The 18,957-nt window shown below is 39.1% G+C and overlaps 1 protein-coding gene across 3 annotated transcripts in view; it reads left to right on the forward strand.

Annotated features, from left to right (window-relative positions):
• The first annotated feature begins 1,890 nt into the window (after window positions 1–1,890).
• The window catches only part of SLC24A2 (solute carrier family 24 member 2), a 148,665-nt gene continuing 131,598 nt past the window's right edge, over window positions 1,891–18,957 (forward strand). For 2 of the 3 annotated variants that reach the window (XM_075280017.1, XM_075280037.1), the window contains exon 1: window positions 1,891–2,946. In XM_075280017.1, the coding sequence (XP_075136118.1) occupies window positions 2,020–2,946 (927 nt within the window). In that variant the 5' untranslated portion in view covers window positions 1,891–2,019. The remainder of the gene's footprint in view (window positions 2,947–18,957) is intronic. The other variant, XM_075280026.1, reaches the window with a different exon arrangement.

The following is an 18,957-nucleotide window of genomic DNA, read 5'->3' on the forward strand; positions in this document are numbered from 1 at the left end:
CCCTTCTTCTTTCCCATGGTCTTGCAGCCACCTGGGTGACTTCAGCGACCTCAGGGTACAGTTGAGGTCTGTGATGTGTGGCACACCCACGTCATGGCGCTTTGATGCAAACTTCATGATAAGGCCAGTGAAGTCACAAGAGGGCTGGAAGTGGCTAAAAACGCCATGGTGAAGAACCACAAAGGTAAAAGGTGAGTGTCAGCTGTTTTTTATTTTCCTCATTTCCCTTCATTTCTTATACTATGGGATCTAAAGAGACTTAACGATTTGTGGGTGGCAAACCCCCAAAATTCATCATTATGTAATCTGTGGGGGTCCAATGCCTGGACCCTGCACAGATCAGCTATCTTGTCAGCAGCCTCCGAAAGCTGATAGGAGACGGACAGTGCCTCTCCTATTCAAATAATGGGAGTGGTACTGCAGTTCCCAAGAACCACCATTATGAAGTTGATGGGGCTGCTGAGCTGCTTCTCTTACTTCAACAGGAGCTGCGCTGCTGTCTTCTAGAGTCTTCCGGTACCTGGAGACTGCGGCAACAGCTGATCTGTATAATCTTGGTGTCAGACCCCCACTGATCCTATACTTTCTATGAAAAATTAATTTGGGGCCAGAGAACCCCTTTTAATTGTATGAGATTAGGGTGTCAAATGTTACCTTGATATTTAATACATAATATACTATTGGTATGTGCATTTATTCAGTGATGTGCACACACATTCAGGGACATCCATGCACATGCATTCAGGCAGCATAGACATTTGCCAACACACAAATAGAGATACATGCAGGCATGCACATTCAAGCATATGCAGTCACATACATGCACACACTATTTTAGATACCCATATGCATGCATACACACCTACACCCAGATATCCACATGTAGGCACACATGCATTGAGGTATCCAAATGCATGCACACACTTTCAGATTTCTACATGCATGCACACATCCATATCCACATGCTGCACACACATACATGCAGGTACATATATCCACACATACATTCAGACATCCACATTTAGGTATATGCAGGCACACACAGATACATACGTACACACATATACTGGTTTGTCACTTACCCCAAAGTTATCCAGTCTTGCAGGTCTCTTGCAGGGGATATGTGTGGAACCTCCTGCTGCTTTTTCTGTTCTATCCCATTCTGTCCAGTTTAGCAGGGGACTTATTCCCTTTAGTGAAGGGAACATTCCAACCACAAGGAAGAGGACATTTATTTTTAATCTTTGTGCCTCAGGTGGCAGATAAACAGGAATGCTCCCTCGTAATATGATAGTGTACATGGGCCCTTAGGGTAAACCGAAATCCTCAATTGTTCTGTTACTATTGATACTTAATTTTTGCAATGATTATTTTATTTCTTTCATTATGTAAATATTGTAATTACATTGCTACTTAGTGGTAAATATTCCTTCTGATGCATGAAAAGAATGGGCTAAAGAATTAATTTGTAAAGCCAAGCGTATTAAAGTTGATTTTAAAAAGCCCCCCACTACAAAATAAGCACAACATGTGACTCCTTTCTCATAAAAATTATTTTGTTTAAAATTGAACAAAAAACATTTCTTATATGGTAAAGCCACAATCATGATCAACTGTAAAACTATCATAGGTGGCAATAAAAAGTCAACTTTTTGCTGTTCTGCACCACACATGGCACATGTTTGAAATGCAGGTGAGGCTTCACAGGAGAAAGCATCAGATTCTATCAGTTTGATCTAATATAGTGTGCTTTTTATTTTTATCAGTATTGGGTTTATTTAGTAACCAATAAAAATGTAACTGTTGCAAACTTATGTGCATATATCATTCAGTTATTACTTAACCATATTTATATTTGTTTTCCTATTTTAGGTACGAATGAAGAATCTACACAAGAAAAAGCTTTTACAATTCTTAAAGAGCTAATAATACAAGAGGAAAGGAAAAGCATGTCAATGCATTGCATTTTACAAGTACTATTTTTCTAACATTTTGCATCTTCTGTTGACGATATTAAAAATGGGCCTCCATGAAAAATCTGCTGTCAACATCATTGAAAGCTGCTGCATAGGAAAAACTTTTCTGTGCCACAACCAGAAAAATCATTTTTTTCATAAGAAACTGAGACTTATTAGAATATTGGGTCTTGTATTCAGTATAATAGCCATAAGCACTTTGTCCACTTCAGTTGGTGCCTTTCTAAAGACAGAGCTTTACAGCAATGATTTAACCAGTGCTACAAACAGCCATACTCCACTGCAACGGCATCAACGAAATCTGATGGACTTTGCAGAGCAAAACCAGAATGATACCCCAGGGTCCACTATTTCCATGAACTATAAAAGTGATAACAAATCTCTTTCCAAGGGAGAGTACCCAGAAGACATTTTCTCTTTAGAAGACAGAAAGAGGGGTGCTGTTGTGCTCCATATATTTGGGATGATTTATATGTTCATAGCACTAGCTGTTGTTTGTGATGAATTCTTTGTTCCCTCATTAACAGTTATCACTGAAAAACTGATGATTTCTGATGATGTAGCTGGGGCAACTTTTATGGCTGCTGGAGGATCTGCTCCAGAACTGTTTACATCACTCATAGGAGTATTTATATCTCGGAGCAATGTTGGTATTGGAACCATCGTTGGATCAGCAGTATTTAATATCCTCTTTGTAATTGGCATGTGTGCTTTATTTTCTAAGGAGGTGTTAAACCTCACCTGGTGGCCACTGTTTCGAGATGTGTCTTTTTATATTCTGGGATTGATTATGCTCATAACCTTTTTCTTGGACAATTACATCCAATGGTGGGAAAGTGTCCTGCTTCTTACTGCTTATCTAACATACGTTACATTTATGAAGTTCAATGTCCAAGTAGAAAGCTGGGTGAAGAGGAAGCTGAACCGGAACAAGGTTGTTAAGGTATCGTCTGCTAATTCTGAAGGAAAGGTTGGTTTTGTTTTAGTATTTGATTAAATAGTGTAATGTATAATATCAGCGGTAAAAAATATAACACATAATATAAATGTAATATGCACAGATACTGTATCAGATACATAAAATCTGAAAGTATAGCACTATTTCTTTTGCTATTAAAATGTGTGATCCAACATAGATTGTGAAATTATAAGTGGTCTTCTCTGAACCAGAATTTACAGTACTCTGCCTAAAAAAAAATTGTGTTTGAAAATAATGCATACATTTTTAAATATTGTTAAAATATAATTTGCCAAGAAGGCTTTTTTATTATGGATTTAAGCTCCAATCCAGTTTTATAAGTTGACAGACACAATAGAAGATTGTGGTTGAGGTGGGTATATTAGCAGAGAGACTATAGACATTCTTGAGTAATGTTAAAAAATGTTAATAACTCAAATAGCAAAAAAACTTTAAATCTTTGAATGCAATAAGGCATTTTCCTTGTAAAACGTAGATCTGTAGATATTGGCTCATGTGTGTGTTTTTGTTAGTAATAAGGCTTTATGAACATAACAGGTCAGGAACCTGGCTGTGATTGATAATGCTATGGCTGCCATAAGTCTAACAATGACCCAGTTAGAGGCAGGACTTAAAAGCATATTTATCGACGTCACAGTGAATTGCATAATGCTCTGTAATAGAGCAGTATAAGCTGGCTGAATGGGCAAGAACATGACAGATTAATTTTAATTATAATAAATAAAATAAAACTAGGGACATCAAAACAAAAGAAAGATTTGGACATCCTGATTACAAGTAAGATACTGTAAATTGCAGAAGGTTTAAAGGCATTTGACTGGATTATTAAAGGGGTTGTTCAGGGAAAGATAGGCAACCCATTTAATGATTAAATCAGCCGGGGGCAGGCAATCTTCTTGGTCCACTGATGACATGTGGTGGAACATCCATCCATATGTGGCCACTGCATACATCGAGATTAGCATAGAAATGGTTCAATGACAATACAGTAGAGGATTGACGCCCCCAGACCTCAACACAATTGAACACTCTTGGGTAGAGTTGAAGAAAAAGCTGTATTCATACACAAGTGAGTGGACGAGTATGCACCAAAATTGGAAACGTGTATAAAATACCTGGGATCAGATTTCGGTTGAGACATATCTGGAATCTGATGGAGAACCTGCCCAGAAGGATTCAGCCAAATTGGAAGCCAAAGTAGGATTTACAAAATACTAAAAATTTAAATTTAGATTTTTAGGAGCAAAACAGTAACAATGCAGTTACAAAAACCTGCATAACTATTCATATACTGAATAGTTGCATTTCAAATTTATGTATGAGATAGTCAAGATGATAAAGTCTATAAAGTGATGGTTGTCTGACGTTGGAAGCTGTGGTAGATGGTGAAATATGAAAGTCAAAAGTTCAAAACATTGTTACTAGAGATGAGCAAACACTAAAATGTCCGAGGCTCGAAATCCGATTCGAACAGCCGCACACTGTTCGACTGTTCAAAAGGATTTCGAACCCCATTATAGTCTATGGGGGGAAATGCTCGTTTCAGGGGTACGCAACATTCGATAAAATTATACTTACCAAGTCCACGAGTGACGGTCGGGCTGGATTCTCCTTGAAGTCTTCTCCCGGCACAGTGTCCCCGCGTCTTCTTCCGGCTGGAATTCACCCTGCCCGGCCCAACGCCTGAGCGGCAGTCAGCTCTGCCTAGGCCGGATGCCTAGGCAGAGTGAATTCCAGCCGGAAGACGCCGTGGGGACGCTGCACAGAGAAGGCTTCTAAAGGTAAGAGAAGAACCAGCATTGATTGGCAGAATGTATAGCATTCTGCCATTCAACGCTGGTTCTGCATCGAACCTTAAACTTCGAACAGCTAGTAGTGTTCGATCGAGTACGAGTATTTCGATTATCGTAGTATTCGATCGAACACTACTCGCTCATCTCTAATTGTTACCCTTTTTCTGGTTAGTATATATCAAGCTTACACACTTTTAGAAATATAAAAAAAAACAAAAGAAAAAAAACACAAAAAGGCCACATTAAAAATGCTTTATTATATAAAAAACAAAAAAAGGTAAAAAAAATTACATAATTAGTATTGTGGCATCCATAATGAGTTAAACTATTCAATTAATACATATTTTAAATTAACACATATTTTTGCTAAAGCTAGGTTCACACCTGCGCCTGATCTCCGCATTTTTCGGTCGGAAACCTATCAGACACCATTATGGTCTATGGGGTGCACAAGTTTCCCTGGGTGACCGCTTTTGTAAGCAGATTAGGTTTCCGTTCATGAAGTCCACAATCAGACTCCACGAACAGTAAGACCCCAACGCAGGTGTGAATCTAACTTTTTTATTTTTGAAAATATATGATTTGGAGCAGGACTTCACAGTGAAAAGCCAAAATAAATGTTAACTCGTAGAATAAACAGTCATACTACTTGTATCACTGTAAACACTGAAGACTTCCTGTGTGGATCAAGACTCTCACTGTCTCCTAGGAATCCTCTTAGGATTTAGAGTTCTCTTTGCAGTGCTATGCCCATTTGTCTGGAAAACTCTGAAAAGAAGATACAAAGGGTATTCCCTTGTCCAGAGCTTCACTAAAGATAATAACAAAAAAAAAAACCCTTCTCATTATATTATATAGTGTTCCCTTTAAATAAAAAAAACAAAACTGCATAGTGCCTGCCACATTTATGCAGACGTATGAGTTTTCCTTATTATAAAACAAGCTTTGTGTGGCCTGACACTCTTACCCATGGTGTGACTTACATATTAAAAGACCTCCTGATGAGTCCCAGTGACATTCTGGGCAGAAATGCGTTGAGAAACATAAATACTGCAATAACTTTGACATGGTTTACAGTAGACTCTTTATGGATTGAGGGGCAATCTAATGTGTGAATATCCGCCAGAGATGCTGTATCCTAGCCTTAACAGTAGCAGTGATTGGGCATTAACCATTTCATTGCCAGGGTTTTTTGGATATTTTGCACCTGTAGTAGCCAAGGCAATTTTCACAGTTTTGAGATGGACAATTAAAACCAAAATAGCAACGTTAAAAAATCATACTGACCCCCATACCTATATATTTTCTAAAAGTAGACAATCTGCAGTATTGTCAAAATGCCACTTAGTACTGTATACGAACAGGCACCTTCATACAATTTTGATTTAAAGTGTATGCTTTATATAAAAAAATGCAAATAAATTTATATTAGTTGCTAAAAGTTGAAACTGCTTTGAAGCTGGAAATGTTAAAAAAAAGTATCATCCTATAAAATGTAGGAATTACACACTGTGAAAAGTAAGTGCACCTCTATAGCCTATAAATATTTCTTTAAAGTAGACAACCTGAAGATTACATGTGTCTCAATTGGTTATCAATAGCCATGTCTACCTTCATGAAACTTTGCGACGAACACAAAAACTTTTGAAAAAATACACAAAAATACAATTGTATAATCACACACAAAGCACATATAAAATAATAGATCAAGATGTGCACAATTTATATATATATAATGCATGCATCAACTACAACAAGAGCTCATACTCTCAAAAACACTGATAAGACAAGCAATAGTACTATATCTGAGGAGTTCATCTATAATATATATATATATATATATATATATATATATATATATATATATATACATCTTTGTGCATTCAAATTAAATAGGGGCTTACATACAAATAGAATTTTCTATCCTGCTATAAAAATGTAACTCTAATGAATAATTATAATCTCTATAACTACTTAATGTCATAACTAGGGCTGGTTTCAGATTGGCGTAACATGGCTGCTTTTTTGCTCACATAACCTCTAGAGTTCCTGTGGTTCATCATTACTGATGTTAGAGTGCAACAATATATGATGACCTTCTGGGAGTCTAGGTGTTTTGTTTATACTGTGGGTGCAAAAAAAAACAATAAAACACCCGGTATTATACATATAGGTTATGCACATACAATGATGATTTATCATTGTCTCTCCAGCAATCTGCATCTCTGCTCTTTCCCCCTTTGGCATTAGTAGTAAGCACATATAACATACTGTACGTCCTCTACTACTGAATACCACCCTGTCTGGACTTGTGAATACGTAGTAGTCAGGGAGAGGATTAAAGGGGTTGGCAAGGTTAAAAAATTTTTTCTAACTAGGCTGGGGGAGGTGAAAACATTTAAAAAAAAAACGAAAAAAAACCATGTTCACGTGTCCCTGATGCTCTGGTGCCTCCCAGCTTGGTCCAGTCCTGCAGCTCTGTTGTTTTCTTCTGGCCACTGAGGTAGTGTTCTCCTCGGCCTTATTAAAAAACAATAGCTTAGCTTGGACAAGCTCTTTATGCTACCCGGTTTTGGAGTAAGACTTGGTTCACATCTGCATTTGGTATTCTGTTCGGGAAGTCCACTTGGGGATCCCCAGAACAGAATACCAAATGCATTAAAAAGCAGTTAGGAAAGAAACCACCTGAACCCCATAGACTATAATGGGGTGAGTGTGTTTTCCGCGCAGTGACCGCACGAATCATGCGGAGAGAAAAGTACTGCAAGCAGCACTCCAATAATACCCCTGAGATTGTGTATTTTAGCCCTCTTCATATATCTTCAGAATAGGGAAGATGGTGCTTCAATGTTAAAGGAACAAACATTTACAAATGATATTCTTATTGAAACAAAGTATCAATTGGTATCCTGCTGTGCTGCAAAAAATCTAATGCAGTTACCATCCATATATATGACTTGGGTGTTTTATCTTAAGCACACCAAACTATTTATTTAGTTACCTATGTCTGTGTGGCACACTGAATTCAGTAGATTTTTTTTATTTTAATCAATGTTATTAAAAGTTAAGTTTTAGCAGTGATATTACGTTGCTTTTCTTCTATTCACTTTCTGTGAAATACTTTGGCCTTCCATGAATGATTCAGTCACCACTCTGTGAGGCGACGTTTTAGAAGTGGTTGTATGTTCTGCACTCTACACAACAACATAACACCTCAGTCATCACAGATCTATGTAAAGCTTTTAATCTGAACTATAGATAGAAATAGACGTGAAACTTAGTTGTTTTTTTTCTCAAATTTCATGTCACAGTTTGACACTTCCTAGGTGTGAATTATTTCAGTAATCACATCCTGGTTTAGTACCTCGTCAGCTGTAACCTTTCTGATACTTTCGTGCACATGATTGAAAAAAGCTTCAGCACCTGTAACAGCCAATTGCTTTAATAGCTTCACACAAAATGGAGGGAGTCTATTACACACTATCGATGTATGATATCAAAAATAGTTTGAAAGGTTAATTGTTAAGTTTTTCTTTAAGGCTCGTTTAACACAGCTTGCCATATTTCCTAGTGCATATATTAACCCCTAACAGCTTTGAGCACATCCTGGTCAGGGTTGGAGCAATGTACATTACAGTTTACCTGAACAGGATAAGTTCTGTGAAACTGCAGAGGGAGCAGTCACTTTAAATGGCTTTAACTGCTGAGCCAAATCTTGGTTTTAAAATAAGATCTAGACTAAGATCATGCCTATGGCACACCTAGATTGATAGATATCGCTGGTTAAAGTGAAGCTGCATATACAGTGGGGCAAAAAAGTATTTAGTCAGTCACCAATAGTGCAAGTTCCACCACTTAAAAAGATGAGAGGCGTCTGTAATTTACATCATAGGTAGACCTCAACTATGAGAGACAAAATGAGAAAACAAATCCAGAAAATTACATTGTCTGATTTTGTAAGAATTTTTTTTCAAATTATGGTGGAAAATAAGTATTTGGTCACCTACAAACAATCAAGATTTCTGGCTCTCACAGACCTGTAACTTCTTCTTTAAGAGTCTCCTCTTTCCTCCACTCATTACCTGTAGTAATGGCACCTGTTTAAACTTGTTATCAGTATAAAAAGACACCTGTGCACACCCTCAAACAGTCAGACTCCAAACTCCACTATGGTGAAGACCAAAGAGCTATCAAAGGACACCAGAAAAAAAATTGTAGCCCTGCACCAGGCTGGGAAGACTGAATCTGATATAGTCATCCAGCTTGGATTGAAGAAATCAACTGTGGGAGCAATAATTAGAAAATGGAAGACATACAAGACCACTGATAATCTCCCTCGATCTGGGGTTCCACGCAAAATCTCTCCCCGTGTGGTCAAAATGATCACAAGAACGGTGAGCAAAAATCCCAGAACCACGCAGGGGGACCTAGTGAATGAACTGCAGAGAGCTGGGACCAATGTTACAAAGCCTACCATCAGTAACACACTACGCCGCCAGGGACTCAGATCCTGCAGTGCCAGACGTGTCCCACTGCTTAAGCCAGTACATGTCCGGGCCCGTCTGAAGTTTGCTAGAGAGCATTTGGATGATCCAGAAGAGTATTGGGAGAATGTCCTATGGTCTGATGAAACCAAACTGGAACTGTTTGGTAGAAACACAACTTTTCGTGTTTGGAGGAAAAAGAATACTGAGTTGCATCCATCAAACACCATACCTACTGTAAAGCATGGGGGTGGAAACATCATGCTTTGGGGCTGTTTCTCTGCAAAGGGGCCAGGACGACTGATCCGGGTACATGAAAGAATGAATGGGGCCATGTATCATGAGATTTTGAGTGCAAACCTCCTTCCATCAGCAAGGGCATTGAAGATGAAACGTGGCTGGGTCTTTCAACACGACAATGATCCAAAGCACACCGCTAGGGCAACGAAGGAGTGGCTTTGTAAGAAGCATTTCAAGGTCCTGGAGTGGCCTAGCCAGTCTCCAGATCTCAACCCTATAAAAAACCTTTGGAGGGAGTTGAAAGTCCGTGTTGCCAAGCGACAGCCCCAAAACATCACTGCTCTAGAGGAGATCTGCATGGAGGAATGGGCCAACATACCAACAACAGTGTGTGCCAACCTTGTGAAGACTTACAGAAAACGTTTGACCTCTGTCATTGCCAACAAAGGATATATAACAAAGTATTGAGATGACATTTTGTTACTGACCAAATACTTATTTTCCACCATAATTTGCAAATAAATTCTTACAAAATCAGACAATGTGATTTTCTGGATTTATTTTCTCATTTTGTCTCTCATAGTTGAGGTCTACCTATGATGTAAATTACAGACGCCTCTCATCTTTTTAAGTGGTGGAACTTGCACTATTGGTGACTGACTAAATACTTTTTTGCCCCACTGTACTTGTAGCTTTCACTTCAACCAGTGTTCAGGACAACATATGCAGCTGATAGTGTGCAAGTAGATAATGATCTTTTTTTATTCCCCTGTTCCTGACACTTCAGATGACCCCAAGGGAGGAAGTACCATGGACTTTAGTTCATTATATCACCCCCCCCACCTGTCATCAATCAGAGAGCATAGTTGCCATTTAAACCCTTATATGCTGTGGTCAATACTGACTACAGCACCTATGTATTTATTTTATAAGATAAACCCACAAATCTTAAGATTCAAATTCCTGATTTGTTCATCATTAAATAAGAATTGTAATAAAAGCTGATCAAAAAGTTGTAAATGCCCACAAAATACACGTTTTGGATTTGCTGCATAGCTTTGATAAATTTTCCTGTTGCAACTTACAGTGATTGTGTTATTTTTGCATTGTTCTACAGAGGTAGCCAAAAAAACATGTGCTACAGACTACCAGTATGTTTTTGGGTGCAATTGGATGACAGATGTCATTAAACCTATATCTAAGGTGTCCATTGAGGGGTCCTATGAACAGAAATCTTAGGGTCAGTTCACACGTTCACAAATGAATGAGCCGACATAGGAGGGAGCTGCCGGAGGCGGAAGCCGCGCGGCTGAGCCCGCGCGGCTTCCGCCTGAAGAAAGGGCATGTCCTTTCTTTTCTCCGCTAGTGGCAGCCCGCCGCTAGCGGAAAAAAAAAGCACGGTGGTCTGCATAGACCACCATTGTAAAGGGGCGGATTTTGAAGCGAAATCCGCTGTCAAAATCCGCCCCTTTGCCTACGTGTGAACTAGCCCTTTTAGATGGCGGGACAACCCACTTAAAAGTTTCTGTGCATGTCTCTGTTGACACAAGGTGGGCACAGCATATCGGGCACTGAAATGGCATATTTCTTTAAAAATTTTGATGTTGACTTTGCAGATTAATTTTTGGGAAGCAGTCTTGGGCTTAAAATGATCAATATACACCTTGACAAATTGGATGTAGTTGGATGTAGTAGGGTTACATTTTGAGGGTGAATTATTTGTTATCCCAGAGACTCTGCGACTGTCCATAAATGCAGTGTAAGGGTATGTTTACACAGAGTTTTTTGCAGGCGAATTTTAATGCGGAATTTGCCTCAAAACCCGCCTGCAAAAATGCCTCCCATTCATTTCAATGGGAGTCACTCCGCTACCGATTTTTTTTTTTTCAGCTAGCAGAAAAAAAATACAACATGCCCTATCTTCACGCGGATCGCGTGGCTGAGTCAGCCGCAACATCCGCGGCTCGAGACTCCCTCTTGATTAGGCCCATTCATCTGGGCACTAAAGCACTGCATCCGCATCCCATCACAGATAGCCGGTGGTGGAAAGTGATCCTCTTCATTTTCTGCCATTCACTTCTGAATTCTGTCGTATTTCCAGGCAAAAGATCAGGGCCACATGTAGGGTGTTTCCATCAGGAAACAAAGCATAATAACTAGAGAGCTAACTTTTCAATTTTCATTGACGTGTTCACAGTAAGTAAAACATCTTAACGCCACATAAAGTGACACACGTCAGTTTTGAAAAAATGGGGCCATGTCCTCAAAAGGCACCCAAGTTTTTATGAAAAGTTTAAACATGTTAAGGGTCTTGCCATGCAGTTTGTACTATGACAGTATGTTTGGTATGGCAGTATGTTCTATAAGCCTTCAGCCATGATGTCCTATCAGTTTTTCTGCTGCTAATAATTGAGATTTTGGCTGAAACATTTCAGTCTCAGGCTGTGGGCTGGTACAATACACAATGCGTTTCATTATTTTGCTGTGTTTCGCTACATGGTGCCTTAATCTAAAGCTGGCTGGCAACAGGGAGCTCGGCTAGTGCTGCAGAGAAAATTTATTGACTAACTTTAGTTGATTTTTTTTGGAACAATGGGGCTGCAATTCCTATATATTTTTATGCTTTAAATTTGCAATTTTTACAGAGTGTTGTCTTTTAAAAACTTACAGTGTATTCTTATTGGATTGGATATACGGTGTACAAATCTAAATTGAAGCATTCATCTTTAAGAATTTGGGGTAAATAATTCAGCTTCTCTCTTTCTACTAATATGTAATACAGTAACAGATGCTCTGTAACTGAAAAGTCTTTCTAGGAATTTATGGCAGATTAGAGGTCACCCAGTTCTGCCGATTAGCCAAGTGTTCATCAGGACAAGTACAGACCTAGACCATACTGCTATTAGTCTGGGATCATCTCTTACCACATCATCCCACATTCTGTGCAGTTCAATGAGAACCACACACTACCTTATTAGAGATGAGCGAACAGTGTTCTATCGAACTCATGTTCGATCGGATATTAGGCTGTTCGGCATGTTCGAATCGAATCGAACACCGCGTGGTAAAGTGCGCCATTACTCGATTCCCCTCCCACCTTCCCTGGCGCCTTTTTTGCTCCAATAACAGCGCAGGGTAGGTGGGACAGGAACTACGACACCGGTGACGTTGAAAAAAGTAGGCAAAACCCATTGGCTGCCGAAAACATGTGACCTCTAATTTAAAAGAACAGCGCCGCCCAGGTTCGCGTCATTCTGAGCTTGCAATTCACCGAGGACGGAGGTTTCCGTCCAGCTAGCTAGGGCTTAGATTCTGGGTAGGCAGGGACAGGCTAGGATAGGAAGGAGAAGACAACCAACAGCTCTTATAAGAGCTAAATTCCAGGGAGAAGCTTGTCAGTGTAACGTGGCACTGACGGGCTCAATCGCCGCAACCCAGCTTTCCCAGGATCCTGAATGGAATACACTGTCAGTGTATTCCCGTATACCCGATATATACCCCGATACCCGTTCCAACGGTGTGCCCCCCCACCTTCACCCCAGAAATACCCTGCAAGTCCCCTAGCAATAGAATTGGGGCTATATACACCCACAATTTTTACTACTGGTATACAGTGCCATTGTCTGACTGGGAATTCAAAGAATATATTGGGAATACAAATACCCTCATTTCTTGCTACTGCCATATAGTGCCAGTTTCTGACTGGTAATTCAAAGAATATATTGGGGTTACGTGCACCCACAATTTTTACTACTGGTATACAGTGCCATTGTCTGACTGGGAATTCAAAGAATATATTGGGGTTATAAATACCCTCATTTCTTGCTACTGCCATATAGTGCCAGTTTCTGACTGGGAATTCAAAGAATATATTGGGGTTACGTGCACCCACAATTTTTACTACTGGTATACAGTGCCATTGTCTGACTGGGAATTCAAAGAATATATTGGGAATACAAATACCCTCATTTCTTGCTACTGCCATATAGTGCCAGTGTCTGACTGGGAATTCAAAGAATATATTGGGGTTACGTGCACCCACAATTTTTACTACTGGTATACAGTGCCATTGTCTGACTGGGAATTCAAAGAGTATATTGGGAATACAAATACCCTCATTTCTTGCTACTGCCATATAGTGCCAGTTTCTGACTGGTAATTCAAAGAATATATTGGGGTTACGTGCACCCACAATTTTTACTACTGGTATACAGTGCCATTGTCTGACTGGGAATTCAAAGAGTATATTGGGAATACAAATACCCTCATTTCTTGCTACTGCCATATAGTGCCAGTTTCTGACTGGGAATTCAAAGAATATATTGGGGTTACGTGCACCCACAATTTTTACTACTGGTATACAGTCCCATTGTCTGACTGGGAATTCAAAGAATATATTGGGGTTATAAATACCCTCATTTCTTGCTACTGCCATATAGTGCCAGTTTCTGACTGGTAATTCAAAGAATATATTGGGGTTACGTGCACCCACAATTTTTACTACTGGTATACAGTGCCATTGTCTGACTGGGAATTCAAAGAATATATTGGGAATACAAATACCCTCATTTCTTGCTACTGCCATATAGTGCCAGTGTCTGACTGGGAATTCAAAGAATATATTGGGGTTACGTGCACCCACAATTTTTACTACTGGTATACAGTGCCATTGTCTGACTGGGAATTCAAAGAATATATTGGGAATACAAATACCCTCATTTCTTGCTACTGCCATATAGTGCCAGTGTCTGACTGGTAATTCAAAGAATATATTGGGGTTACGTGCACCCACAATTTTTACTACTGGTATACAGTGCCATTGTCTGACTGGGAATTCAAAGAGTATATTGGGAATACAAATACCCTCATTTCTTGCTACTGCCATATAGTGCCAGTTTCTGACTGGTAATTCAAAGAATATATTGGGGTTACGTGCACCCACAATTTTTACTACTGGTATACAGTGCCATTGTCTGACTGGGAATTCAAAGAGTATATTGGGAATACAAATACCCTCATTTCTTGCTACTGCCATATAGTGCCAGTTTCTGACTGGGAATTCAAAGAATATATTGGGGTTACGTGCACCCACAATTTTTACTACTGGTATACAGTGCCATTGTCTGACTGGGAATTCAAAGAATATATTGGGGTTATAAATACCCTCATTTCTTGCTACTGCCATATAGTGCCAGTTTCTGACTGGTAATTCAAAGAATATATTGGGGTTACGTGCACCCACAATTTTTACTACTGGTATACAGTGCCATTGTCTGACTGGGAATTCAAAGAATATATTGGGGTTATAAATACCCTCATTTCTTGCTACTGCCATATAGTGCCAGTTTCTGACTGGTAATTCAAAGAATATATTGGGGTTACGTGCACCCACAATTTTTACTACTGGTATACAGTGCCATTGTCTGACTGGGAATTCAAAGAGTATATTGGGAATACAAATACCCTCATTTCTTGCTACTGCCATATAGTGCCAGTTTCTGACTGGGAATTCAAAGAATATATTGGGGTTACGTGCACCCACAATTTTTACTACTGGTATACAGTGCCATTGTCTGACTGGGAATTCAAAGAATATATTGGGGTTATAAATACCCTCATTTCTTGCTACTGCCATATAGTGCCAGTTTCTGACTGGTAATTCAAAGAATATATTGGGGTTACGTGCACCCACAATTTTTACTACTGGTATACAGTGCCATTGTCTGACTGGGAATTCAAAGAATATATTGGGAATACAAATACCCTCATTTCTTGCTACTGCCATATAGTGCCAGTGTCTGACTGGGAATTCAAAGAATATATTGGGGTTACGTGCACCCACAATTTTTACTACTGGTATACAGTGCCATTGTCTGACTGGGAATTCAAAGAATATATTGGGAATACAAATACCCTCATTTCTTGCTACTGCCATATAGTGCCAGTTTCTGACTGGTAATTCAAAGAATATATTGGGGTTACGTGCACCCACAATTTTTACTACTGGTATACAGTGCCATTGTCTGACTGGGAATTCAAAGAGTATATTGGGAATACAAATACCCTCATTTCTTGCTACTGCCATATAGTGCCAGTTTCTGACTGGGAATTCAAAGAATATATTGGGGTTACGTGCACCCACAATTTTTACTACTGGTATACAGTGCCATTGTCTGACTGGGAATTCAAAGAATATATTGGGGTTATAAATACCCTCATTTCTTGCTACTGCCATATAGTGCCAGTTTCTGACTGGTAATTCAAAGAATATATTGGGGTTACGTGCACCCACAATTTTTACTACTGGTATACAGTGCCATTGTCTGACTGGGAATTCAAAGAATATATTGGGGTTATAAATACCCTCATTTCTTGCTACTGCCATATAGTGCCAGTTTCTGACTGGTAATTCAAAGAATATATTGGGGTTACGTGCACCCACAATTTTTACTACTGGTATACAGTGCCATTGTCTGACTGGGAATTCAAAGAGTATATTGGGAATACAAATACCCTCATTTCTTGCTACTGCCATATAGTGCCAGTTTCTGACTGGGAATTCAAAGAATATATTGGGGTTACGTGCACCCACAATTTTTACTACTGGTATACAGTGCCATTGTCTGACTGGGAATTCAAAGAATATATTGGGGTTATAAATACCCTCATTTCTTGCTACTGCCATATAGTGCCAGTTTCTGACTGGTAATTCAAAGAATATATTGGGGTTACGTGCACCCACAATTTTTACTACTGGTATACAGTGCCATTGTCTGACTGGGAATTCAAAGAGTATATTGGGAATACAAATACCCTCATTTCTTGCTACTGCCATATAGTGCCAGTTTCTGACTGGTAATTCAAAGAATATATTGGGGTTACGTGCACCCACAATTTTTACTACTGGTATACAGTGCCATTGTCTGACTGGGAATTCAAAGAATATATTGGGGTTATAAATACCCTCATTTCTTGCTACTGCCATATAGTGCCAGTGTCTGACTGGGAATTCAAAGAATATATTGGGGTTACGTGCACCCACAATTTTTACTACTGGTATACAGTGCCATTGTCTGACTGGGAATTCAAAGAGTATATTGGGAATACAAATACCCTCATTTCTTGCTACTGCCATATAGTGCCAGTTTCTGACTGGTAATTCAAAGAATATATTGGGGTTACGTGCACCCACAATTTTTACTACTGGTATACAGTGCCATTGTCTGACTGGGAATTCAAAGAGTATATTGGGAATACAAATACCCTCATTTCTTGCTACTGCCATATAGTGCCAGTTTCTGACTGGGAATTCAAAGAATATATTGGGGTTACGTGCACCCACAATTTTTACTACTGGTATACAGTGCCATTGTCTGACTGGGAATTCAAAGAATATATTGGGGTTATAAATACCCTCATTTCTTGCTACTGCCATATAGTGCCAGTTTCTGACTGGTAATTCAAAGAATATATTGGGGTTACGTGCACCCACAATTTTTACTACTGGTATACAGTGCCATTGTCTGACTGGGAATTCAAAGAATATATTGGGAATACAAATACCCTCATTTCTTGCTACTGCCATATAGTGCCAGTGTCTGACTGGGAATTCAAAGAATATATTGGGGTTACGTGCACCCACAATTTTTACTACTGGTATACAGTGCCATTGTCTGACTGGGAATTCAAAGAATATATTGGGAATACAAATACCCTCATTTCTTGCTACTGCCATATAGTGCCAGTGTCTGACTGGTAATTCAAAGAATATATTGGGGTTACGTGCACCCACAATTTTTACTACTGGTATACAGTGCCATTGTCTGACTGGGAATTCAAAGAATATATTGGGGTTATAAATACCCTCATTTCTTGCTACTGCCATATAGTGCCAGTTTCTGACTGGTAATTCAAAGAATATATTGGGGTTACGTGCACCCACAATTTTTACTACTGGTATACAGTGCCATTGTCTGACTGGGAATTCAAAGAGTATATTGGGAATACAAATACCCTCATTTCTTGCTACTGCCATATAGTGCCAGTTTCTGACTGGTAATTCAAAGAATATATTGGGGTTACGTGCACCCACAATTTTTACTACTGGTATACAGTGCCATTGTCTGACTGGGAATTCAAAGAATATATTGGGGTTATAAATACCCTCATTTCTTGCTACTGCCATATAGTGCCAGTGTCTGACTGGGAATTCAAAGAATATATTGGGGTTACGTGCACCCACAATTTTTACTACTGGTATACAGTGCCATTGTCTGACTGGGAATTCAAAGAGTATATTGGGAATACAAATACCCTCATTTCTTGCTACTGCCATATAGTGCCAGTTTCTGACTGGTAATTCAAAGAATATATTGGGGTTACGTGCACCCACAATTTTTACTACTGGTATACAGTGCCATTGTCTGACTGGGAATTCAAAGAGTATATTGGGAATACAAATACCCTCATTTCTTGCTACTGCCATATAGTGCCAGTTTCTGACTGGGAATTCAAAGAATATATTGGGGTTACGTGCACCCACAATTTTTACTACTGGTATACAGTGCCATTGTCTGACTGGGAATTCAAAGAATATATTGGGGTTATAAATACCCTCATTTCTTGCTACTGCCATATAGTGCCAGTTTCTGACTGGTAATTCAAAGAATATATTGGGGTTACGTGCACCCACAATTTTTACTACTGGTATACAGTGCCATTGTCTGACTGGGAATTCAAAGAATATATTGGGAATACAAATACCCTCATTTCTTGCTACTGCCATATAGTGCCAGTGTCTGACTGGGAATTCAAAGAATATATTGGGGTTACGTGCACCCACAATTTTTACTACTGGTATACAGTGCCATTGTCTGACTGGGAATTCAAAGAATATATTGGGAATACAAATACCCTCATTTCTTGCTACTGCCATATAGTGCCAGTGTCTGACTGGTAATTCAAAGAATATATTGGGGTTACGTGCACCCACAATTTTTACTACTGGTATACAGTGCCATTGTCTGACTGGGAATTCAAAGAATATATTGGGGTTATAAATACCCTCATTTCTTGCTACTGCCATATAGTGCCAGTTTCTGACTGGTAATTCAAAGAATATATTGGGGTTACGTGCACCCACAATTTTTACTACTGGTATACAGTGCCATTGTCTGACTGGGAATTCAAAGAGTATATTGGGAATACAAATACCCTCATTTCTTGCTACTGCCATATAGTGCCAGTTTCTGACTGGTAATTCAAAGAATATATTGGGGTTACGTGCACCCACAATTTTTACTACTGGTATACAGTGCCATTGTCTGACTGGGAATTCAAAGAATATATTGGGGTTATAAATACCCTCATTTCTTGCTACTGCCATATAGTGCCAGTTTCTGACTGGTAATTCAAAGAATATATTGGGGTTACGTGCACCCACAATTTTTACTACTGGTATACAGTGCCATTGTCTGACTGGGAAT

This window comes from Leptodactylus fuscus, chromosome 1 (assembly GCF_031893055.1).
Source record: "Leptodactylus fuscus isolate aLepFus1 chromosome 1, aLepFus1.hap2, whole genome shotgun sequence".
Taxonomy (NCBI): Eukaryota; Metazoa; Chordata; class Amphibia; order Anura; family Leptodactylidae; genus Leptodactylus; species Leptodactylus fuscus.